General features: G+C 48.9%; 1 protein-coding gene across 1 annotated transcript in view; it reads right to left on the bottom strand.

Annotated features, from left to right (window-relative positions):
- VAV2 (vav guanine nucleotide exchange factor 2) overlaps positions 1-26,081 on the bottom strand; it is a 235,683-nt gene that overhangs the window by 69,342 nt on the left and 140,260 nt on the right. The window contains exon 4 of the mRNA XM_048512184.1: positions 15,465-15,533. Within this exon, the coding sequence (XP_048368141.1) occupies positions 15,465-15,533 (69 nt within the window). The remainder of the gene's footprint in view (positions 1-15,464; positions 15,534-26,081) is intronic.

Raw genomic sequence — 26,081 nt, 5'->3', positions numbered from 1 at the left:
TATATTGTTACTTATACTATTGTTGTGCACCGCCCTGAGCCCTTTGGGTAGGCTGACCAGTCATCCCGCTTTTGGCAGGACAGTCCCGCCTTTAAACAAGTTGTCCTGCGGGTTCTCCAAATTGTCCCGATTTTTGGGAGGCTGCCGCACGGCCTTCTGGGGCTTGCCGTTTCCCATCCCGGATCACAAAGGTGACCATCTGGTCACCTTACCTTTGGGGGAGGGCGGGATATAAATTGAATAAACTAACTAACTAACTAACTAACAAAGGTGTGAACTATAACCAACCAAACCCCCCCCCCTGCAAAAAAAACCCTCTCAGGGAGTTCACAGGTATAACTTGTCTTCACCAGCAACTATTCCAGGGTGATCCCTAACAGCCCCCTGCTCTCACATCCAGTCTCTTCTGAACAGAATCTTCTACATTTTGCTGAACTCTTTAAATAAAGTTTCCCTCTTGGTGTGCTCTTTGTGCCAATTCTCTGGTTGATTAGATTTTCAATAGGAACTGGCCCATTTTATCTTCAATATATTTTCTTATTTATTTAGATAGTAATACCCTTCCTTTTCTCCCCAATGAGGACCTAACAATATCATTCTCTCCTCCTCTGTTTATACCCTTACAACAACCCTAAAAGGCAGGCTGGCTTGAGAGACACTGACTCAGCCAAGGAGGCTCTGGGCCAAGGGAGGATTTGAGCCAAGTTTTCCAGGTCTGAACTTGGCCTATTCTGAAGTCACGGTTTCCGTGCGATTTTTCCCAACACACGCAATGTGGAAGAGGGCAGCTGAACAGAGGGCTCTCTGAAGCCAGCTCCTCCTTGGTCTTTTAACCTCCAAAGGCTCTCCCTAGCAGAAGACAAAGCAGAGCTTCTCTTTGCAAAGGGCATCGGGGAGACTGTGTCTGCTAACACTCTCTTCATACTGGCTACTATGAGTTTCCTGGGCTGTCTTATACTGGGGAGTTGTGGGGTTTCCGGGCTGTGTGGCCATGTTCTGAAGAAGAAGAAGAAGAAGAAAAAGAAGAAGAAGAAGAAGAAGAAGAAGAAGAAGAAGAAGAAGAAGAAGAAGAAGAAGAAGAAGAAGAAGAAGAAGAAGAAGAAGAAGAAGAAGAAGAAGAAGAAGAAGAAGAAGAAGAAGAAGAGGAGGAGGAGGAGGAGGAGGAGGAGGAGGAGTTTGGATTTATATCCCCCCTTTCTCTCCTGTAGGAGACTCAAAGGGGCTGACAATCTCCTTGCCCTTCCCCCCTCACAACAAACACCCTGTGAGGTGGGTGGGGCTGAGAGAGCTCCAAGAAGCAGTGACTAGCCCAAGGTCACCCAGCTGGCGTGTGTGGGAGTGTACAGGCTAATCTGAACTCCCCAGATAATCCTCCACAACTCAGGCGGCAGAGTGGAGAATCATACCCGGTTCCTCCAGAGTAGATACACGAGCTCTTAACCTCCTACGCCACTGCTGCTCCTTCTGGTATCATTTTCTCCCGACATTTTGCCTGCATCTGTGGCTGGCATCTTCAGAGGCTCTGAAGGCATCAGAGGCTTAAAGGCAACCTTGGCTACCCAAAGTCACTGGTGTGCTAAAAAAGCCCTACAGACTTGCCAAGGGAAGAGAAACTAGGGTGGAGGCAGGATAGCCGGAGGGGGGGGGGGAGGGGGAATAGCAACACATTAACCACCTAGACCAAATCAGAGAGGAAATGAATTCACCTTTGCTGGACAGTCATATGTTGTAATGTCTGTTATTTGACACCTGGTGCTATTGGATATCAGTATTTCATAAGTGAAAGTATTCCACGGCTTCCACACAGTGGCATTTAGTACCTGACAAAAGTTTGATGATGGTTATAAGCAGTATTTGGCATGTGCCTGCTTGTGAAAGGTGACCTACAACTTTGTGATCACAAGAAGGAGATCTGTGGCATCTTAAAGTCTAATAAAAGGAAACGCTTCTTCACGCAACATGTGATTGGTGTTTGGAATATGCTGCCACAGGAGGTGGTGATGGCCACTAACCGGGATAGCTTTAAAAGGGGCTTGGACAGATTTATGGAGGAGAAGTCGATCTATGGCTACCAATCTTGATCCGCCTTGATCTCAGATTGCAAATGCCTTAGCAGACCAGGTGCTCGGGAGCAGCAGCAGCAGCAGCAGCAGCAGAAGGCCATTGCTTTCACCTCCTGCAGGTGAGCTCCCAAAGGCACCTGGTGGGCCACTGCGAGTAGCAGAGTGCTGGACTAGATCAGTGGTGGCGAACCTTTGGCACTCCAGATGTTATGGACTACAATTCCCATCAGCCCCTGCCAGCATGGCCAGTTGGCAGGGGCTGATAGGAATTGTAGTCCATAACATCTGGAGTGCCAAAGGTTCGCCACCACGGGACTAGATGGACTCTGGTCTGATCCAGCAGGCTAGTTCTTATGATCTTATGATTGAGGCCGATGCTGCCATAGACTACAGTCCACCATCAGCTGCATGAAGCAGCAGTGATAAGCAACAGTCTTCGCCTTGGCAAACTAACTTAATACCTAACCGGATAGTTTCAAGAGTTCACACGAATCCTCATCCAGCAGTGCTATGCTGTTCGCTGGGGCCGTATCTGTAGAAAATGGCACCCAAGTCAACCACTATGGCCCCCCCTCTCCAGTTCCAGGCAGAATTTGGGAGCTGGCACACTGTTCAAACCTGGGCTCACTTGGGCTGGATCCAGCTTTAAACTGCAGGATTTGAGCCTACAGTTTAAAGCTCGGCCTAGCCAGCCACAGCACAGCGTCGAACATCACTGGTGTGCTATTAATTCTAGATGAAAAGCCAAGTTCAGAGCTCTTCCTCATCGGCCTCATACTTCAACCCGAGACAGGGAGCCCCAGCCACGGAACACGGCAGAGAGAGCTGGAAGCAGGGCCCATGGGGTGCACACCATTTTGTCACATGGGGGAGGCGCCGAAGCCGGCTCCTGCCCTCCCTGCCACCACGGTGCCCAGCTGAGCCACCTGCCGCCGAGCCCTGCCCTCCCCAGCCTCCCCGCTGGTTGCCGTAAGTGGGGCACAGAAGGAGTGCTGGGAGCCGGGGGGGGGGGGCACTGGGAGCTGGTCATGCCCCAAGCACCATTTTAGCTTGATACGCCTCTGGCTGGCAGAGAAATGTGGCATCAGCAGTAACAGGAAGTGGGTTCAATTCTTGCTCCAACAGCTACTGGGCGGGAGCAACCTCAAAGGTCTACTAAGCAGCCACGCACCCTTCCTGAGGGTGCCAAAAGGGCAGGGCCCGATCCAGGGCTGCCTCCCTGTCCAGCTGGAAGAAAGGTGGCAGGTTGCTTAGAATCTAGAAGTGACGGGTGATGCTCCAGGAACTTCCAAAGCTCTGTGATTTTTTTTAACCACGGACGTTTCAGGGGTCCTGAAACAGTCCCTGGAAATATCACTTCTAGGGATGGATCCGATTTCCCTCCTTTCTTACAGTGCACTGGTGGGCAAGTGAGCCCTCCGACGCCCAGTCCTCTGACTCATTTGAAGAACCTCTGTTTTGCACACAGAAGATTTCCACAATACTCTCACAATACTAGAACCAGGGGGCATTCATTGAAAATGCTGGGGGGAAGAATTAGGACTAATAAAAGGAAACACTTCTTCACGCAACGTGTGATTGGTGTTTGGAATATGCTGCCACAGGAGGTGGTGATGGCCGCTAACCTGGATAGCTTTAAAAAGGGCTTGGACAGATTGATGGAGGAGAAGTCGATTTATGGCTACCAATCTTGATGCCTTAACAGACCAGGTGATAGGGAGCAACAGCCGCAGAAGGCCCTTGCTTTCACATCCTGCACGTGATCTCCCAAAGGCACCTGGTGGGCCACTGCGAGTAGCAGAATGCTGGACTAGATGGACTCTGGTCTGATCCAGCAGGCTCTTTCCTAGGTTCTTATGTTCTTATGTTCCAGAGTCTTCGGTGAAAAGGATCAGGCAGAGGGTGACATGAAAGACCTCCACCTGAGACACGGAACAGCCATTGCCAGTCCAAGTCAACAAGACTGATTGTGATAGGTCGGCGGTCTGATCTTCATCGCTAGGCAGTTTTCCCGGCTCTCCGAAGCTGCTGTTGACAGGGCCTTAGCTGCTGTTAGACCTACAACCTGTCCTCTGGATCCGTGCCCTTCCTGGCTTATTAAAACCTGCCGGGCGGAGCTACAGCCCCACCTGTTGAAGATCATCAATGGCTCCCTTGAGCAAGGAGCCTTTCCGGGTGGGCTGAAGGAGGCGGTGGTCCGCCCACTCTTGAAAAGACCATCATTAGATCCTAGGGATCTGGCCAATTACCACCCCGTCTTGAATCTTTCGTTTCTGGGGAAGGTAATTGAGAGAGTGGTGTTGGAGCAGCTTCAAGGCTTTCTGGATGACACATCGGCTTTCGATCCCTTCCAGTCCGGTTTCCGTGCTGGGCATGGGACGGAGACGGTTCTCGTCGCTGTCACAGATACGCTGCGTATGCAACTTGACCGAGGCGGATCGGCGCTGTTGGTATTATTAGATCTTACCGCAGCGTTTGATATGGTCGACCACGATCTTTTGACCCACCGCCTGGCCGCTTCCGGGATCCGGGGCAGTGTCCTTCAGTGGATTGTCTCGTTTCTCCGGGGGCGTAGTCAGCAAGTGTGGTGTGGGGACCAAGCCTCCCGGAGGTGCCCGCTTCAGTGCGGTGTGCCGCAGGGGGCGCTGTTGTCCCCACTGTTATTTAACATCTATATGCGACCCCTTGCTCAGCTGGTACGTAGCTTTGGGCTGATCTGTCATCAGTATGCTGATGACACTCAGCTCATTCTGTTGATGGAGGGGGGAGCCGCCGCCACCCCTGTGGCTCTACAGCATTGTTTGAAGGCGGTTGCTGGTTGGTTGCAACAGAGCAGGTTAAAACTTAATCCATTGAAGACGGAGATCCTTTGGCTTGGCCGTGAGGGAGAGGTCGGGAATTTTCAGCCGCCGGAGTGGGAGGGGGTCACATTGGCGCCGACCTCCTCTGTCCGCAGCCTGGGGGTCCACCTGGATTCGTCTCTTTCAATGGAGACCCAGGTGGCCCATATAACCCGGGTGGCGTTTTTCCATCTTCGTCAGGCCCGGCGGCTAGCTCCCTTCCTCTCCAACGCAGATTTAGCCACTGTGATCCATGCAACGGTCACCTCCAGGTTGGACTATTGTAACTCGCTCTACGCGGGCCTTCCCTTGCGTCTGATTCGGAAACTGAAACTGGTCCAGCATGCGGCGGCCCGCTTGCTCACAGGGGGCGCCTTCCGAGACCATATACAACCTGTGTTGCGCCGCCTGCACTGGCTCCCGGTTGAATTCCGAATCATCTTCAAGGTGTGGGTTTTGACCTTTAAGGCCTTACGCGGCTTGGGACCCTCGTACCTTCGGGACCGCATTACCCCATATGTCCCAGCTCGACCTCTGCGTTCGGCAGAGGCCAACTTACTGGAGGTCCCTGGCCCCTCAATGATGCGGCTGGCCTCCACTCGGGCCAGGGCCTTTATGGCTCTGGCCCCTGCCTGGGGGTACACTCTCCCTCCAACCGTCCGGGCCCTACGGGACCTTGGGGATTTTCGCAGGGCCTGCAAGACCGAGTTGTTCCACCGGGCTTTTGGAGAAACCAGCCGCTGAGTGTGCCCCCTCCCCTATACCATCGGGACCCGTTATTGGGATATATAGGTCCTCAATACTATCAGGACCCGCTACCTCTCCCACCCCTCTCTTAGGAGGATTAGGTTTTAAATGAGAGGCCATCTTAGGATATAACCGTTGTTTTATTATAATTCTGACAGTTTGTTATGATGTTTTTATTGGTGGTTTTATGTTGTACACCGCCCAGAGCCCTTCGGGGATGGGGCGGTATATTAAATTGAATAAATAATAATAATGAATAAATAATAGGCAGCTTCACGCGTGTCAAGGTCCAGCCTGCTGCAGGCGTGGACGTCTCTTTCAGGGCTGGGCCCGAGCAATCGATTCCGATCAATTTGGGGAGCACAGCTGGAGAAGAAAGTCTTGCCAATTATTTTGGCTCTCATGTTCTAAGATCTCCCAATTCTAAATGTAGAAAATACAAAATCTGATGGCTCGTTGGTGACACGGAGTCTCATTGTGGAAGTTATATTATTATTGCAGAACTCAGCTGTTCTCTACCCGCAACTTTTTGAGATGGGGAGAGTCCTCCCACCGCTTTCAATGCTGGGGCACCTCACTCAGCCGCAACCCCCCCCCCTTACACACCCTACACCAGTGATGGCGAACCTATGGCACGGGTGCCAGAGATGGCACTCAGAGCCCTCTCTGTGGGCACGCGCACACAGAGTTCATCATGGGGGGGGGAATTGCCCCCCCACACACACATCTAGGCTGGCCTGGGTCGCTGGGCTCAATTATTAGCATTAAACCAAAGACCTAGTTTTGGGGAAGCAGTGTAGGTTCCCCTGTTAAGCGCTGTTAGACCCCACTGATTTTCATGCAAAGAACTAAAGCGTGATCCTTTACCTGGGAGTAATCTTGGTTTCTGGCAATGGGGCTTGCTTCTGAATAAACCCTCCTAGGGTCGTGATTCACCCGTTTGAAGAGTTGCATGGTTGCTTCAAAGCAAAGCCACCGACTACCACCAAGCTTATTCCTGAGTAACGCACGCCTCGGAGCCAACCATTTTTTCTCAACTAAAACCTCAGTATTCAGGTTAAATTGCCGTGTTGGCACTTTGCGATAAATAAGTGGGTTTTGGGTGGCAGTTTGGGCACTCGGTCTCAAAAAGGTTCGCCATTGCTGCCCTACACAGTATTGCTTGTCTGCACTTTCAATGCCAATTCAAACGATCTAACAAGCTAATGCCGTGGTGGCGAACCTTTGGCACTCCAGATGTTATGGACTACAATTCCCATCAGCCCCAATTGGCCATGCTGGCAGGGGCTGATGGGAATTGTAGTCCATAACATCTGGAGTGCCAAAGGTTTGCCACCACTGAGCTAATGTGTTAAGAAAAACATGTGGCACATTTCAAAGGATCTGGTTATGTTAACTGTAAGATGCAAAAAAAAAACCCCAGATGACGCGAGCGTTGGAAATTCAAGCTCCATATCTCAGCTGCCTGCAAGTGACCCACGCTCTTCCCTGCGTGGTCAGCCCACTTGCTGATCCAAATACCTGTTCCCTCTAGAATCTACTGGTCACCCACGCTGGTGATGCGGGCCAGACGTCAGCTCTGGTTTCCTAGTAACTCTGCAATGACCCTTTCTGCATCTCCCAGTCGAGCACTAAGAGCCTGTGGCCAAAACAGTACATTTCACCTTGTCGCTTGGGATATTGTTTGGGACTTTTAAAGAAACCGACAGGGAACAGGCCTCTAGGCATGAAACCAAAGGCATTTTATTAGGCAGGTTGTGCAAACTCCGTGTGCCGCACTCCGTGTTGAATGGAGCCCAGACTCTGCCCTGGCACCTATTCTGAATGCCAAAACTCAACTCAGGAGCAATTATCTGTATTTACAGACCACCTGAAGGGCTGGGGGGGAGGGGGATGGAGGGATAAGAGCAGAGGTGGGATCCAGCAGGTTCTCACCAGTTCCCGAGAGTGGGTTACTAATTATTTGTGTGTGCCGAGAGGGGGTTACTAATGGGGTCTGCTTTTCCGTTAGAAATTCCATTAGATCCAAAAATCATAAAGTCCTGTTGTTTCCTACGTGGCTGGTTAGCGAAGGTAGAAAACGGGGTAATTCTCCCTGTTGGGCTGTTTTAAAAACATGTTTTAGTAATATGGTAAAGTTCCTTGTTTAAGGAAAGTCTCCTTCTTTTGATTTCTAGAAACAAAATTAAGTATTTGAAAGTATTAAGTATTTGACAGGCAGTCAATTAGAGGAGAAGTAGTTGCTTCTGTTGGCAGTAGACGATAGGACTTGCTATAATGAGTTTAAATTATGGACAGAAAGACACCAGTTGAAAATTAGGAACTTTTTTTTTACAGTAAGAGTTTTTTACAGTAACAGAGAAATTATTAATGCCCCGCCCCCAGAATGCCTGGCCATGCCCCCGTCATGCCCTGCCCAGCCCCATTGGCGCTATGCCACTGTTTGAATCCCACCACCATGGGAACCTGATCCCACCACTGGATAAGAGCAAAGGGCAAGGAGAACCCCCCGCAATCAGAATTAAATTTCACTGCCATTTTCCCCAGCAGCTTTGGGAAACTCATCCTGGGAAATTACAGCTGTGCTATACCACCTGCAACTCTTTTTAAAACTCTGCACCTGTACAGAGGTGGGGACATCCCTCTGGGGTGGATCTACACCAGGTATGGCTCCTGCATTCCGGGGGTGGGGGCGGGGGATGGACAGCTGCCCTGTCCTGAAGGGGGCAGCAGAGAAAGCTCCATTTCCTGCAGGAACGCAGCATTGCTTTTATTCATTTCCTTACTTCTCCCCATGGGGATCCAAAGTAGTAGTAGTAGTAGTAGTAGTAGGAATAGTAGTAGTAGTAGTAGTAGTAGTAGTAGTAGAAGAAGAAGAAGAAGAAGAAGAAGAAGAAGAAGAAGAAGAAGAAGAGGAGGAGGAGGAGGAGGAGGAGGAGGAGGAGGTGGAGGAGTAGTTTGGATTTATATCCCCCCCCCCTTTCTTTCCTGCAGGAGACTCAAAGGGGCTGACAATCTCCTTGCCCTTCCCCCCTCACAACAAACACCCTGTGAGGTAGGTGGGGCTGAGAGAGCTCCGAAGAACTGTGACTAGCCCAAGGTCACCCAGCTGGCGTGTGCGGGAGTGCACAGGCTAATCTGAATTCCCCAGATAAGCCTCCACAGCTCAGGCGGCAGAGCTGGGAATCAAACCTGGTTCCTCCAGATTAGATGCACGAGCTCTTAACCTCCTACACCACTGCTGCTCCTAGCTTATATTGTTCTCTGTTTTACCTTCACAGCAACCCTGTGAAGTAGAGTAGACCGAGAGTGGCCGAGTGGCCCCAGGAAGAAGCTCCTGTAGAAGATATCAGGGAAAGGCTGTGGCTCTGTGCTAGAGCATCTGCTGGGCTTTCAGAAAGCCCCAAGTTCGATTCCTGGCATTTCCAGTTAGAATATCTAGCAGCAGGGGATGGGAAAGACCTTTGCTCGCGACTCCAGAGAGCGGCTCTCAGTCTAAGGAGACAATACTGGCTTTGATGGATTCAGGGTCTGACACAGAATACAGCATGTGCTCCGTGTGCTCGCCAGAATGAGCTGCGAAAGAACCTCCATCCTGCACTAAGAACTCCTGACTATAAAGCAACGAGGAGGTCAAAAGGACCATTCTTCACTTTTAACAGGATATTTAAATAGGCTTATTGCCACCTTGGAGCCGATGAAAAGCATCCACACAGAACGATCCCACCGCTGCCAACAAATTGTGATGACAGGAAGCGGGGAAGGTACTTCCCTTGCGGGAAAACTTCCTTAGTCGAAGTGCTCCCTGGAAAGTACCTGGTAACACAGCATGGTTTTTATTTATGAACTTATTAAAACATTTATCATCCACTTCTCTTCTGGATTTCCTCCTGGTTTACACATATACTCTTCAATACGAGCACTCATACCCTGCAGTTCTTGACTGATTGCTGACTGTTTTAAAACTATTGTGTTCCCAGAGGTGGGATCCAGCAGGTTCTCACAGGTTCCCGAGAGCAGGTTACTAATTATTTGTGTGTGCCGAGAGGGGGTTACTAATGGGTGATTTTTGCCTTAGTTACGCCCCTCCTCTCAGCAGTAGTGTGCAGAACTTGAAGCAGTCTAGCAGGAGGTGCACCGGCGCCTGCGTGCATTCGTTTCCTGCCCAAGGACCGGCGCAGCGGCTGCATCCTTGCCACAGCCCCGCCCAGGAATGCCCGGCCCCCGGAATGCCCGCCCACGCCCCCGTCGTGCCCCGCCCAGCCCCATTGGCGCTATGCCACAGTTTGAATCCCACCACCATGGGAACCTGTTACTAAAATTTTTGGATCCCACCACTGGCTGTTCCACAGCAAAATTCATACTTCTGTAGCAAACCAATATCACCGGGGCCATGTTGCCTGGCACTGACCGAAAGCCAAGTCTGCAACCGGGCAGAAATGCCATTTCAGGTTTCAACAGCAAAAAGGGGAAAGTATGATTAAGAGGCCATTGCTGGGATATATTCTGGGCCAGATTTGATGCCCGCAGACGTGTGGTCAAGAACACAACAGGGTCTTAAATTAATCCTTCTCCCCAAGGGCTCATTTCTGACTGTCCAGCAGCCGTCCTCCCCAGTAGCCTGTTCAGTTCCACACTAAATTTAGGATTGGACATATCGTCTAAGGATTCTCGCTGTCGGCAGCCTCCGGACCTGAACACAACATAAATAAAAATGAAGTTGCCTCAGCAACAGAGGCTTGGAACCTGGAGTCTCGTGGCTCCGACTGGAAAGCCCTTCCCTGTATCCTCCTGGGCGTTCACGTTTCTGCGGAGGAGGAATGACACAGCAGGAGCAGCAGCAGCGCAGTGGTTAAGAGCAGGTACACTCTAACCTGGGGAACTGGGTTTGATTCCCCGCTCTGCCACTTGAGCTGTGGAGGATTATCTGGGGCAGTGATGGCGAACCTTTTCAAGACCGAGTGCCCAAACTGCAACGCAAAACCCACTTATTTATCGCAAAGTGCCAACAATGCAATTTAACCTGAATAATCAGGTTTTACTTTAGAAAAAACGGTTGGCTCTGAGGCGCGCATTACTCAGGAGTAAGCTTGGTGGTAGTCGGTGGCTTTGCTTTGAAGCAACCATGCAACTCTTCTAATGGGTGAATCAGGACCCTAGGAGGGTTTACTCAGAAACAAGCCCCGTTGCCAGCAACCAAGCTTACTCCCAGATAAAGGATTGCGCTTTAGTTCTTTATATGAAAGTCAGTGTGTTTAACAGTGCTTAACAGGGTTACCTACACTGCTTCTCCAAAACTAGGTTTTAGGTTTAATGCTAATAACTATAGCTAATGCTAACATCTGTAGTTATGAAAACTTTTGAAAGGCTAGTGATGTACCATTTGAAAACCATCACGGATCCACTGTTGGACCCCTTGCAATTTGCATACCGAGCAAACAGATCGACAGACGATGCTGTTAATATGGCTTTGCACTATATCCTACAGCAGTGATGGCAAACCTTTTCAAGACCGAGTGCCCAAACTGCAACCCAAAACCCACTTATTTATCGCAAAGTGCCAACACGGCAATTTAACCTGAATGCTGAGGTTTAAGTTTAGAAAAAATGGTTGGCTCTGAGGCGTGCGTTACTTGGGAGTAAGCTTGGTGGTAGAGGGTGGCTTTGCTTTGAAACAACCATGCAACTCTTCAAACGGGTAAATCACGACCCTAGGAGGGTTTACTCAGAAGCAAGCCCCATTGCCAGCAACCGAGCTTACTCCCAGGTAAAGGATCACGCTTTAGTTCTTTGCATAAAAATCAGTGGGCTTTAACAGTGCTTCACAGGGTTACCTACACTGCTTCCCCAAAACTAGGTCTTAGGTTTAATGCTAATAATCAAGCCCAGGGGGCCAGGCCAGCCTAGATGTGTGTGTGTGTGTGTGTGGGGGTAATTCCCCCCCCCCACATGATGAACTCTGCGTGCCCACAGAGAGGGATCTGAGTGCCACCTCTGGCACCCGTGCCATAGGTTCGCCATCACTGTCCTACAGCATCTTGAATCGCCAAAGACCTATGCAAGGGTCCTCTTTGTTGACTTTAGTTCAGCATTCAATACTATCAGACCGGACATTCTTCTAACCAAACTAAATCAGCTAGCAGTACCTGAGCATATTTGTAAGTGGATCACAAGCTTCCTAACAGATAGGAAACAGCAGGTGAAGCTAGGAAAAATTACATCAGACACCTGTAAAATGAGCACAGGGGCCCCCCAAGGCTGTGTACTTTCACCACTTCTCTTCTCTCTGTATACCAATGACTGCATCTCAAACGATCCATCTGTTAAAATACTGAAATTTGCAGATGATACAACAGTGATTGGTCTCATTCGAGACAACGATGAAACCGCATACAGACGGGAGGTTGAACAACTAGCCTCGTGGTGCCACTGGAACAATCTAGAACTGAACACACTTAAAACCGTAGAAATGGTGGTAGATTTCAGGAGAAACCCTCCCATCCTACCTCCTCTCACAATACTAGACAACACAGTATCAACAGTAGAGACCTTTAGATTTCTAGGCTCCATCATATCTCATGACCTAAAATGGTCACCTAATATCAAAAATGTCATCAAAAAAGCACAACAAAGAATGTTCTTTCTGCGCCAACTCAGGAAGCTCAAACTGCCCAAGGAGCTGCTGATACAGTTCTACAGAGGAATCATTGAGTCTGTCATCTGCACCTCTATAACGGTGTGGTTTGGTTCTGCAACCCAACAAGATCGACACAGACTTCAGAGAATAATCAGAACTGCAGAAAAAACAATTGCTGCTAACCTGCCTTCCATTGAGGACCTGTATACTGCACGGGTCAAAAAAAGGGCTGTGAAAATATTTAATGACCCCTCGCATCCTGGACATAAACTGTTTCAACTCTTACCCTCTAAACGTCGCTACAGAGCACTGCACACCAAGACAACTAGACATAAGAACAGTTTTTTCCCGAATGCCATCACTCTGTTAAACAAATAATTTCCTCGATAATGTTAAACTATTTATTATATACTTATTATATAATTACTGCACTACTTTTTTCATCATTCCTATTACCTATCTCCTCCCACTTATGACTGTATGACTATAGCCTGTGCTGGCATTTTATTTTACATTTTATTTTATTTTATTTTATTTTATGATTTTACATTTTATGTTTTCATTACTACTGATTGTTTCCTGATTGCTTACTAGACCTATATGACAATCATTAGTGCTGTACCTTATGATTCTTGACAAATGTATTTTTCTTTTGGGTACACTGAGAGCATATGCACCGGAGACAAATTCCTTGTGTGTCCAATCACACTTGGCCAATAAAGATTCTATTCTATTCTATTCTATTCTATTCTATTCTAACTGAGCCCAGTGGCCCAGGCCAGCCACATATGTGCGTGGGGGAGTGATTCCCCCCCCCCCATGATGAACTCTGTGTGTGCCCACAGAAAGGGCTCTGAGTGCCACCTCTGGCACCCATGCCATAGGTTCGCCATCACTGATCTGGGGGATTAGATTAGTCTGTGCAACACACGCCAGCTGGGGGACCTTGGGCTAGTCACAGTTCTTCCGCGATCTCTCAGCTCCACCCACCTCATGGGGTGTTTGTTGTGGGGGGGAAAGGAAAGGAGATTGCAAGCCCCTTTGAGTCTTCTTACAGGAGAGAAAGGGGGGGTATAAATCCAAACTCCTCTTCCTCCTCCTCCTCCTCCTTCACCACTGTGTGCTTTTCCAAGAACCTCTGAGGCAGTAAGCCTGCCATGTGGGGGCATGGAGACAGAAACCTGATGAATGCCTGTTGCAATGGAAGATGAATCAGGAAGAGAACCCAGAAGAGGATTCAGAATGCTAAGTCAAGTCATTTTATTTACAGTCAGCAACCAGTAGTACAAGATCAGGGTACATCAGTTTCAAGGTACCGTTACCATAGTATATATATATAGACAAAAGAGTACTAGAAGCACTATTCAAAATGTTACATAATCTATAATAAAAGTGCTAGAAGCACTATACGAAATATTACATAGTCTATGGTATTTACAAGAAGGAATATTTGCGACACTAATATAATTATTATTGTACTTATACACAGTCGGTGACTGTTTACTAAAAGGTCAACTCGCGAAAAAGCAAGTAGTAAATAAAATACATTTGATTATAACAAAAGATAAAAAAGTTAATATAGCTGCATTTGTAAAGTGCCTGTGCAGTCTTGCTAAAACCTATAGGGACATTACTAAAAAAAAACTCCGGCCTCCAACCATATCTTCTAAGGATCACAATTTATTCAGTCTTTCCCTCCCTTAACTATTCAGCCGACAGATGTCTCTTATTGTGTTTGCAGATTAAAGAACAAAAAAGAGCCGTTGCCTGTGTAATTTTCTGGTCCCTACCTGTCAATATGTGGGCCAGTACATCTTTGTAGTTTAGGCCTATTAGACCTGTCATGGCTGGACTGAGGATTTCCTTTCGGGGCTTTTCAAAAGTGGGACATCTAAATAACATTTGGATTCAGAATGCAAATATTGGTGCTGATGTAAGGGTGGCCCCCACCACTTGGGAGTCAGAAAGACAAATGGGAAGCTACCGGAGCGTTTTAGCACAGCAGGCAAGAGAGAATCGCTCCCTAACAAGTGGGGATGACCCATGAAAGTACTGGGGGGAGGGGGGGAAGCCATCCCTACATTAATACTCCAATAGTAAAGATCTGTTTGAAAACTGTAAATGGTTTTTAAAGGTCCTTCTTTTCAAACACCTGCCCAATCATTCTATCTGTAGGACTCAGGTACGTGATTAGCTGTGCAATATGCTGGCACATCAATAATAGGCAGGCTTGACTGCTGCAATGCTTTCCACATGGGGCTGCCCTGGAAAACGATTTGGAAACAGACTGGTACAGGATTCTGCCCCCGGCTGACGTGTCACAGCCACATTTGCTGAGGAACGGATCTTGACTCTTGCAAAGGGGTTTCAGGAGCAGCACAAAGGCTGCTGGAGTTAGCCTTGGAGATGCCTTTAGGACAGCTTCCCTCCACATTAACCTGCTGAAAACCATGAGATCTGCCTTTGAAGTCCCGGCCGCCACCTACTGAGACCAGGCAGGCGGCGCTGAGAGACACAGGCACCTTACAGGAGCAGCAGTGGCGTAGGAGGTTAAGAACTCCTGTATCTAATCTGGAGGAACTGGGTTTGATTCCCAGCTCTGCCACCTGAGCTGTGGAGGCTTCTCTGGGGAATTCAGATTAGCCTGTGCACTCCCACACACGCCAGCTGGGTGACCTTGGGCTAGTCACAGCTTTTCAGAGCTCTCTCAGCCCCACCTACCTCACAGGGTGTTTGTTGTGAGGGGGGAAGGGCAAGGAGATTGTCAGCCCCTTTGAGTCTCCTGCAGGAGAGAAAGGGGGGGATATAAATCCAAAACTCTTCTTCTTACTATGGAACTCTGTCCCAGTGACCCCCTGCCTTTGTTAAACTTGAGGCACTGGGTGGAAATGTTTTAATTTGCCTGGGTATCTAGCAATATATTGGTTTGTTTTCCCCAAGCTATTGTTTCGGAGCTGGGGGAAAGGGATAACAACCTACTTTTATGGTTACAGCATTGATGTTTTACTAGGTACATTAGACTTTTACATGTTATTTCTTATTGTCTAAGGATTTTTTCCCTGCTGCTTTTGATAGGTGTTGAGCGGTTGCATGTACAAATCTGTCTTTCGGCCACGAGAGAGTCTAGATATAGCAGAGATGAATAAACGAGGATGCAGGTCGGCTCTGGATACTTACTCGGCCAACTCCTCCAAACTACGGTAGACGTCATCATCATTCTCTGTGGTCTCCTCTGAAGGGAACGGCCTGCAAGGGGGGGGAATGGGGGGGGGTAGAAAAAAATGACTAATAAGTGTGGCTGGAAATTTATCTGGAATGTATAGAAGAGAATCCCATCCCAGAGACCTCTCCTGTGATAAGAAGGTTAGAGCACTCTGGAACAGCACTGTTGACAGAAGACCCTTTGAATTCAGCCCCACCAAGAGCGACATGGCTGATAGGAGGAGGAGGCAAGGCAGTTGCTGAACACCGTCAGTGAGAACATTACCATTTCCGCTTCCTCTTATCCCAGACAGGTAATGCAATCCGTTAGTTCTGATAATCAGTTAATAATTTCCTCCTTCCCTACCTGTTGAAATCCCGCCTGTTTCCTATGGGAATAAGTCACACAAAAACCCTACATTGGAGAAATGAGGATTCACTGGGAGTAGAACCAGTTGAGTGCAAAAGCAAGCTCTCTTTTGCCCCTGCCCTGTTCTCTCTTCAAAGCTCCCCTCCCCCAGCCCCTCCAGTAACAAAAAAGGTCGAATCCCCACTTGAAATTTGCACGCAGATCCAAACATGTTCGTTGTGAAACCGTGTCCTCTTCATCGGAGTTTCTCCCTCCCCACTGCAGTGAGCACACAGCAGACACACCCGGTTGCAGAACTCTTAGCAATCCCCTCTACCAGGCAAGCTCGCTTCGCCGGTTTCCCCTGATTGGCTGGCGTGCCTTGATGGGGCGGGACCTTTTCCCACTGCAGAAACGTACATTGTAGGGGCGTGATCAAAAAAAACAGCGTGTAAAAAGTTTAACATTTAACTGTTTAACTGTGCAAACAGTTAATTGTTACCTGTGTAAACCATTAATGATTCAAAGTTACACGTTTGACTGTTTAACGTTTGCATCCCCTTCTGCTGGCCGATCACAAAAGCGGAAATGAAACCAAGGAAAGGCTGCGTGTGCATCGCAGAGCTGATTGGTTGCCTGAATTCCGCGTCACACTCCAGGGCGGGAAACGAGTCAGGGTTTCAACCCTCATCCCTCCCCTCGGATCAGCTCTGAACCGTGTTAATGGGGTCTGTGCCACTTGCAACCAGGTCCTGCCGGAACGCGGATTAACGGGGAGAACGAGCGCCAGAAACGGAATCTGCCACGCAAGCAATGGGGAGGTCGTCCCTCAAACCTGGTTAGTTTGTGTTCTGAAACCTGGCTAAGATGGTTGTGGGGATTTGACCAAAGTCTACCTTCCCCGGCCTCTCTTCCCCCCCTCCCCTTTTTCTGCCTTCCCATTCTTTGCTCTCCTCCATGAGAGTTCCTTTGGGTGGGCAGAGATTGCAATTTCCTTGTTTTTAACCTTATCTTTATGTTGCCTCTATGCTGTTTCTTTCCCTTATGAAGTCCAGTAAAACACTGACTGCTTTCACAATACAGGGTTGGATCCTGCACACAAGATCCACTGACAGAACTGCTTTCCTCTGGTGTAAGGGGGGCTCCGCTGCTGCAGTGGAAGTCTCCTTGGGCCAGAAGAGAGAGCTGCCACTGGAAGAATGGATCCATGGGATCAGTGGTGGGATCCAAAAATTTTAGTAACAGGTTCCCATGGTGGTGGGATTCAAACTGTGACGTAGTGCCAATAGGGCTGGGCACGACGGGGGGCGGGGCATTCCTGGGCGGGGCTGTGGCAAGGATGCAGCCGCTGCGCCAGTCCTTGGGCGGGAAATGAATGCACGCAGGCGCAGGCTGCCACGCACGCCGGTGCACCTCCTGCTAGACTGCTTCAAGTTCTGCGCGCTACTGCTGAGAGGAGGGGCATCACTAAGGCAAAAATCACGTGGCAAAATCACCAATTAGTAACCCCCTCTCAGCACACGCAAATAATTAGTCACCTACTCTCGGGAACCTATGAGACCCTGCTGGATCCCACCTCTGCATGGGATCTACCTTTCAGTGAGCACACTATGCCAATATGTGAAGGAGCCCAGCTCACACATGAAATAAAGTCCATTCGTCAACGCAACAGCAGTTAGCAGAGGCAACCAGCTGACATGGATTCAAATGTGGATCTTTGAACCTGTTGAATTTGTTTGAAGATTGCGAGAAGCAGCGTTGTAGCCACTAACAGCGCCAAAGCAGCCAGGTGCTTAGTTGAGATCAGTCCCCCCGCCCCCCCCCCCCGGTGCCTGGCCAGTTTCCTCCCCGTTTGAAAGAGAAGTGCAAGCCAGGTCATTAATCCTGCTCCTTCACCTCCAGGCGAGATTATTACTTTGGCATTTTTAAGAGATGCATTTGTCTTTCCCATGTTTCTTAAATCTTCACAAAGGTTTCTTTTTTTTAATTCTGAAACCACTCCCCACGGGGCGGGGCCTCAGTGAGACTACAGACCCCGGCCAATCAGCAGCATCCACGGTCTGTGGACACGGCAGACACTTGCAGAAATATCTCCCCTTCTGAGCTTGACCCTGGGGAGGAAAAGATGCCTTTGGATTAAACATATCAAGGGGTCTTCTAATCCAGGGGGGTCCAACTCTGGTGCCCCAGATGTTCATGGACTACGATGACCATCAGCCCCTGCCAGCATGGCCAATTGGCCATTTGAGAGGATGGATTAGAATGGGGGTGTCCAACTGGTGCCCCAGATGTTCATGGACTACGATGACCATCAGCCCCTGCCAGCATGGCCAATTGGCCATCTGAGAGGATGGATTAGAACGGGGGTGTCCAACTCTGGTGCCCCAGATGTTCATGGACTACAATGCCCATCAGCCCCTGCTAGCAAGGTCAATTGGCCATGCTGGCAGGGACTGATGGGAATTCATGTCGCAGGCCTGTGTTTTGGGATTTTGGGGTGGTGGCAGGCCTGCACAACTCGCTGTCCAGACGGGATGGGCCAGGGATCCCGTCTTTTCCAGCCTGCTGGCACATTTGGAATTCTTACAATAACAACTGGTGCAATGTTATGAAATACCAACAAAAGAAACGCATTGCAACCACCGCCTTTCAGTGCTCAGTCTAGTGTATTAAACAATAAAGTGCATGTGTATATTTGACATACAATACAATTACAACAATTACAACATTATTTTCTCTATACTCTAATATTGAGAACTGTAGCTTTCTGCTACAACTGTCGCAATAAATTATCCCTTTAAATACGTTGTCTCCAGTTCTTTGTTGATTCAGTTTCACTTTCCTATGCCGATAATTGTCTCCTGTTTCAGTCTCTGGAGATTCCAAAACTCAAGTAAGCTCCGTATATAACGATACTTCCTATGCCGATACAGTTATCTCATGGTCTGGTCTCTGAAGATTCCAAGATTAAAGTAAACGGCGTGTATAATAAACGGACTGCGCTATTTTTTAAACCGTTTTCGAAATATCATTTGGAATTCTGACACAACATGGGGGAGGCCACAACAAAATGGCTGCTGTAGGAGGTGGAGCCATCCGTCGCATGAGTGCTGCAGCTTGTCTTTGGGTTGTGGCGGCAGCTGCTGCCAAAGCAGCATTTTTTAAAAGCTGCGCAGTCAATCAAATCTCCAATAGCCAGTAAAAAGCGTCGCTGGCAAAAGCTGGCTCCACCCAATTTCTAAAAGGCACCAGAAGAGTTGTTGGTGAGCACCCGTGCGGGGAAGGGGGCCATCTGGCCGCCTGACTCAAATGCCAAAGGGCATGCCTCCAAGGGAAGGGCTACCCTGGAAATGGAGTGGAAGGGAATCGCTTTCAGGGCTCATCGGTTTCTGTGAGCCGGAACAATTTGACAGTTTTCTTTCCATTAATTCAACAGCCAGTTCCTGATGCCTCATCCCAGTTGGCTCAGATGTTACCTGTCTCCTGAGCAGTGGCCTATGAGGTTAAGAGCTCGTGTATCTAATCTGGAGGAACCGGGTTTGATTCCCAGCTCTGCCGCCTGAGCTGTGGAGGCTTATCTGGGGAATTCAGATTAGCCTGTACACTCCCACACATGCCAGCTGGGTGACCTTGGGCTAGTCACAGCTTCTCAGAGCTCTCTCAGCCCCACCTACCTCACAGGGTGTTTGTTGTGAGGGGGGAAGGGCAAGGAGATTGTAAGCCCCTTTGAGTCTCCTACAGGAGAGAAAGGGGGGATATAAATCCAAACTCCTCCTCCTCCTCCTCCCCTCCCTCTCCTCCTCCCCCCCCACCTCCTCCTCCTCCTCCTCCCTCCTCCTCCTCCTCCTCTTCTCTTCTTCTTCTTCTTCTTCTTCTTCTTCTTCTTCTTCTTCTTCTTCTTCTTCTTCTTCTTCTTCTTCTTCTTCTTCTTCTTCTTCTTCTTCTTCTTCTTCTTCTTCTTCTTCTTCTTCTTCCAAAACAAGTCAGTGTGGCTGCTTGCCCCCCAAAGGCAGAACACAGACCAGACGAATGGGGGAGGCCCAGAGGAGCAGTTCTTGCCCTCCAGGAACTTCAGTTCAGTCTGTGCCTCTAGCATGTCTGGCTTCAACTGTACAAGTATCTGAGGAGGATGGGAGGACCAGATATTTTGCAACTGTCTCTGGTTCCTCCCTCCATCGGACTCTTGTTTCTTTAATGCATTCGAGCAGCCTTGTAAACACACCCTTTCCTCAAATGAAAATTGTATTCTGGGCTTCACAGGCTCTGCAGAGCTCAGAAGGTAGCACTTGGAGTCCTCCCCTGAGCAAGAAACCATCTGTCCAATCCTGACCCAGGGTGACAGAAGATGAACCAGCCCCTGAGCAGTATCCAGCCTGGCCCTTGGGTCAAGGAAGTGGCAACGGAAACTGTGTGAAGTGAAACAAACGGCAGCTCACTTTGCAACATAAAGACAAGACTAAATAGAATGCGATGACTAATTTTTCAGCTTTTTGATGCAAGGAGAGGGGATGGACTCCCCCCCCCCCCAACATTCCATGCAAATCCTACTGCTAGGAAGCCAGTGGGCAAAGAGTGCTGGAGCGGCCTCACTCACCTGCCACTCTTTGTCATATTTTGGGCACTCACACATGCACCACCGGCAGCAAGACACCTTCAAAGAGGAAACGGGTGAGGTTAGACTCGGCCTCCTGCCAAAATGACAGGGCAGAAAGCATGCCTGCTGCATGCTGGAATTTGCAGCCAGGAAGGGGGAGGGCCCGGACTGCTTATTTTTGGAAGGCACCAATCTGGCAAGGCCCTCCCTGTGGTTATTTTGCCATCAAGTTAATTTATGGGGTTTTCAAGGCAAGATACTTACAGAGATGGTTTGCTATTGCTCAGTTTTGTGCAGTAACTCTGGACTCCCTAGGGCCATGGTGGCAAACCTTTGGCACTCCAGATGTTATGGACTACAATTCCCAATTGGCTATGCTGGCAGGGGCTGATGGGAATTGTAGTCCATAACATCTGGAGTGCCAAAGGTTCGCCACCACGGCCCTAGGGTCTCCCATCCAAGTTCTAACCAGGAAGGACTTTACTGTAGTTTCTGAGATCTAATGAGATGAGGCTAGGCTAGGGCAAGGGTCTGCAACCTGCGGCTCTCCAGATGTTCATGGACTGCAATTCCCATCAGCCCCTGCCAGCCAGGCCAATTGGCCATGCTGGTAGGGGCTGATGGGAATTGTAGTCCATGAACATCTGGAGTGCCATAGGTTTGCCACTACTGGGCTAGGGCATCCAGTGTACTTGCAGCCAAATGAGGTGGAAGTCAACAACCAATCGAGGAGGAAGGTTTTGGAAGACGCTCCAACCACCACCACCCCTCATGCATCCCTGGGACCACTCCGGGTGAGGAGGAGGGGACGGATCCGGCTCCTTCAAACCCTGAAGGAATCAATAAATCATTAAGAACTAGACCTGCACCCTCCCTTCAGGGGAAAACCCTCATCCGGCAACCAGTCAGAAGGAAGAAACAGTGGTTTTGCTTGTAGGCCATGGGGTGGTTTGTGGTCTGTGGGAAAGGTGACGCAGCAAACTACAGCGTGGCCTCTGCTCGGGCATGTTGTGTGAGAGGATCTGGAGGTCAAACGGAGGTGCATGGAAAGTGGGCTCAGAAGTCAAGGAGCTGAAGGCTGAAGAGAAGTCCTCAGATCTGCATAGAGACTGGGCAGCTGAGGTTCAGAAGGGTGACACACTGAGGTGTGTAGGAAGCGGTATGTCTAAATTTGTGTATGAACCCTCTGCATTATTCCTTACACAAGAGAGTGTGTTTTCCATTGTGTGGCCCTTGGCCCTCTATTTGTGGTGGGTCCTTTAAGCGACAGCAGCAGTGTGAAACATGCAGTCCGGGGGCAGCAGCCAACTCCTTGAGAGTGCTTATCACAGTGGTGGCGAACCTATGGCACGGGTGCCAGAGGTGGCACTCAGAGCCCTCTCTGTGGGCACGTGCTAACAGAGCGCCCCCCCCACACACACACATCTAGGCTGGCCTGGGCCGCTGGGCTCGATTATTAGCATTAAACCTAAGACCTAGTTTTGGGGAAGCAGTGTAGGTAACCCTGTGAAGCGCTGTTAAACCCCACTGATTTTCTTGCCAAGAACTAAAGCGTGATCCTTTACCTGGGAGTAAGCTCGGTTGCTGGCAATGGGGCTTGCTTCTGAGTAAACCCTCCTAGGGTCGTGATTCACCCATTGGAAGAGCTGCACTGTTGCTTCAAAGCAAAGCCATCGATTACCACCAAACTTACTCCTGAGTAACGTACGCCTCAGAGCCAACCGTTTTTTCTAAACTAAAACCTGGTTATTCAGGTTAAATTGCCGTGTTGGCGCTTTGCAATAAATAAGTGGGTTTTGGGTTGCAATTTGGGCACTTGGTCTCGAAAAGGTTTGCCATCACTGGCTTATCAGGTTCACGAGCCAGCTGAGGCAACCCCCTTCCACGGTGCCATCTTGACACCGCAACTGGAACATTTTTTAAACAACATTGACCCCTTCTTGGACTCCTAATTCGGCCTGAAGACGGAGAGGCAGCACAAAGACAGATAAGCAGAAGAGCTCAGCTCAGAAAGTCCTTTTCTAGGGACAGCGAAAGAGGACAGAGGGAGGACCTCCCCATTCCTCCTCCACACAAGACCGTTTGGGTGGGAAGATTCCTGCCTTTTTGGTTGGGAGGGGGAGCAGCCCTCTAGAGACCAGAAGACTGTAAAGGGTGGGATTCATCTCCATGGTCGGCCTGCGCCCAACGTGGGAATGCACAGAGAGGCCACAAAGATGGAGCAAAGGATCGGCACATGCAGCTGCCTCATGCTGAATCAGACCTGGAGTCCACCACCAATTGGCCATGCTGGCAGGGGCTGATGGGAATTGTAGTCCATGACCATCTGGAGAACCGCAGGTTGCAGACCCCTGCTTGGAGGAAATGACTGCTTCAGAACACTGAGGCATTACACCCCATTGAGACCACTCCCCCTACCCGAGCTTCACCACACCCGAGCTTTCCCCGCTAAATCTCTACATATTTCCCAACCCGCAGTTAGCAACCCTTCCAAGGTTTCAGCTTTTTTATTTAAAATATTTATATTCTGCCTTTCTCCTGACTATCCCAGAATCCATGTCAGAACAACAATGTGACATTAACATTAAAGAGTTAAATCTTCTACCAGCACCCTGCTGTGGGGGAGATAGCTTGCCTCGCGTTGACACCCTGACCACCCCCACCCCCCGCCCCAGGGCTCTTGGTCATGCCCATGTTGCTGTGTGCTCAGTTCTGATTACTAGCTATAACCACTCCCCGCTCGTGTAGGAAGTGATTTAGAGGTCTCACTTATTTGAAATATTTTAATGGTTGCAGTATTTGTTGAACTGTCTGGTTTCGCATCGATGTTATCTGGAAGCCAGTGGCTGGAGAAAGGGTCCGAAATCTTTTAAATCAATAACAACGTCATTCATGCGGCTCTGACCTCCTTTCTGCTCAAATGGGATATGACAGGGAGGGCAGAGGTTTCAGCTCTTGCTGATTTCAAGGCAGGTTTGAGACCAAAAAACTTCCTGTCTAGAAATCTATCCACCCATCCATGCTTTTAAAAAAATATTTGAGCATTGTGATATTAATAAAATCAACAAGTTAGTCATGTCGTTTAATTGGTTGGCCCCTTGTGGGGAGTCCATTTATTTATTTACTTCATTTGTAACCTACTTTGGGGACCCAAAACGGCCTACATTATTCTCACCTAGTTCGCTTTTATCCTCACAACAACTCTGTGAAGTAGGTTAGATTGAGAGTGTGTGACTGGCCACCCAGTGATCTTCCATGGCAGATGGGAGCTGAGCCTCCAATTGACCATGCCAGCAGGGGCTGATGGGAATTGTAGTCCATGAACATCTGAAGCGCTAGAGTTGGACATCCCTGCTCTAGCCACTACGTTAAGGCAGCTCGTTCTTACATCGATGTCCTACTACAGCCTCTACTGTCTTGTCAGCTGCCTCGAATCTGCAGAGGTAAGGCAAGGTACAAATGTTGCCAACAAATACAGACAAACAAATAAATTAAAAGATTAACATTTCTGACTGTGACTCCAACATAATGTAACAAGCCAAGTTGTATTAAGGCTCCCCATCCAGAGCCCTTTCGTGACCCCACTTCCTATAATATCCCCTAAGCCAATTGGCCATGCTGGCAGGGGCTGATGGGAATTGTAGTCCATAACATCTGGAGGCCAAAGGTTCGCCACCACTGCCTAACCTCCTTACATTTTCCTTGTGTACATTTTCATTTTATTAACACTCTCCTGAAGATGTTATTGAATATGAGGTATCATGAATCTTGAGCAATAATTTGTTGATGCAGCCGCTGGACACACAAAGTCCACGCAAGTGAGAAAATTTGAGAGACTCTGAGGGAAATGTGAAATCCCACTCCACGTTTCCTCTCCTTTTGCTCAGCACGTCCTCCTCCAGACATCCCTATCTTCGCCACTGCTTTCGCCTTCCTTCCCCCCCACCTGTCCATCAACATCTCTTGATCCAACATTTCCCACCACACAATTTGACCTCTGTTAATGGGGTTGTTTGCAGTGGTGGGATCCAAAAATTTCAATAACAGGTTCCGATGGTGGTGGGATTCAAACAGTGGCGCCGCCACACACACGCACCTCCAGTCCCTATTGGGCAGGGAGGTTGCTTTAGTAACCCCTTCTTGGCACTCAGAAAAAATTAGTAACCACTTCTAGAGAAGTGATGAGAATTGGTTGGATCCCACCTCTGGTTGTTTGGCAACTGCCAGATGGTGGCCAAGATCCCACAATGCTGCATCGGAAGATCCCCTTTTATCCTTCTAAGTGGCAATCTCTGCACAGTGCAAAAAGTTAAACGTTGTGTTTTATTTAAATTTCCTGGAAACCTGGTAGTTTCTCAAGGTTTACGCAACAATTTCCCCTGCTGCTGGGTAGCTCCCTTACAGATTTTTTGATCTGCACAGAATGGAACATGTTCAGATTTATTTATTTATTTATTTATTTATTTTATTCGATTTTTATACCGCCCCATCCCCGAGGGGCTCTGAGATTTAGACAAGCCCCGAGGGGCTCTGAGATTTAGACAAGTAATGGAGAAGGAGAGACGAGTGTTTGGATAAACATAACTCATTGTTAAATGGGGCTGCACCTATGTTGATGATGATGTTATCCATTCAGTCGTTCTCGACCCTTGGCAACCCGATAGGCAAGCTCTTTCCACATTTTCCGATTAAGTGCTGCTTCCTTCAGCTGGTTGATGTTAATGCCTGTATCAGCTTTTATGGTATCCAGCCATCGTATTCTTTGGCGTCCAGGTCTTCTCCCGCCACTGACAAGTTCGAGCATCATAGATTTTTCTAGCAAACTTGATTGCATGACATGACCAATGTATGCAAGTCTGAGCCTGGTTATTTTCCCTTCTAGTGATGTGTCTGGTTTTATGCGGCTCAAGACTTCTGCATTTATCACCCTAGCTGTCCATGGTATGCTCAGTAGCTTTCGCCAACACCACAAATGGAACGCGTCTATTCTTCTTCTGTCGGCTTTCTTTGTAGTCCAGCATTCACACCCATACATGGCTATGGGGAAGATGATGGCTTGGACTAGCCCAGGGGTAGGGAACCTGCGGCTCTCCAGATGTTCAGGAACTACAATTCCCATCAGCCCCTACCAGCATGGCCAATTGGTCATGCTGACAGAGGCTGATGGGAATTGTAGTTCCTGAACATCTGGAGAGCCGCAGGTTCCCTACCCCTGGACTAGCCTGTGCTTGGTTTTGATGCTGATGTCTCTGCTTTTCCAACTTTTATCCATGCTCAGCATTGCGCTTCGTCCTAATGCTATTCTCCGCTTTATCTCAGGAGTTACTTCTCCATTACAGTCGATTTTTGAGCCCAGGAAGATGAAGTCTTGGACGCACTCAGTGACCTCATTGTCAATGCTAATTGGGGCCCGATCTCTGCTAGCTGTCGTCATGATGTTTGACTTCTCCACATTGAGATGGAGGCCCATTTTTTCGCTTTCAGCTTTGATCTTCACTATCAACTGTCTCAACTCGTTCTCAGTCTCTGCAAGCAGTGTTGTGTCATCTGTGCAAAGAAGATTGTTGATGCTTCTGCCGCCAATTTTCACTCCTGTTTTTGAGTCTTCTAGCTCCGATTGCCACATGATCGGCATAGAGGTTGAACAAGA

The sequence above is a fragment of the Sphaerodactylus townsendi genome, linkage group LG12 (assembly GCF_021028975.2).
Source record: "Sphaerodactylus townsendi isolate TG3544 linkage group LG12, MPM_Stown_v2.3, whole genome shotgun sequence".
Lineage (NCBI taxonomy): Eukaryota > Metazoa > Chordata > Lepidosauria > Squamata > Sphaerodactylidae > Sphaerodactylus > Sphaerodactylus townsendi.
The sequence above is the reverse complement of the archived record's forward strand: the minus strand, read 5'-3'. Positions and strand labels throughout refer to the sequence as shown.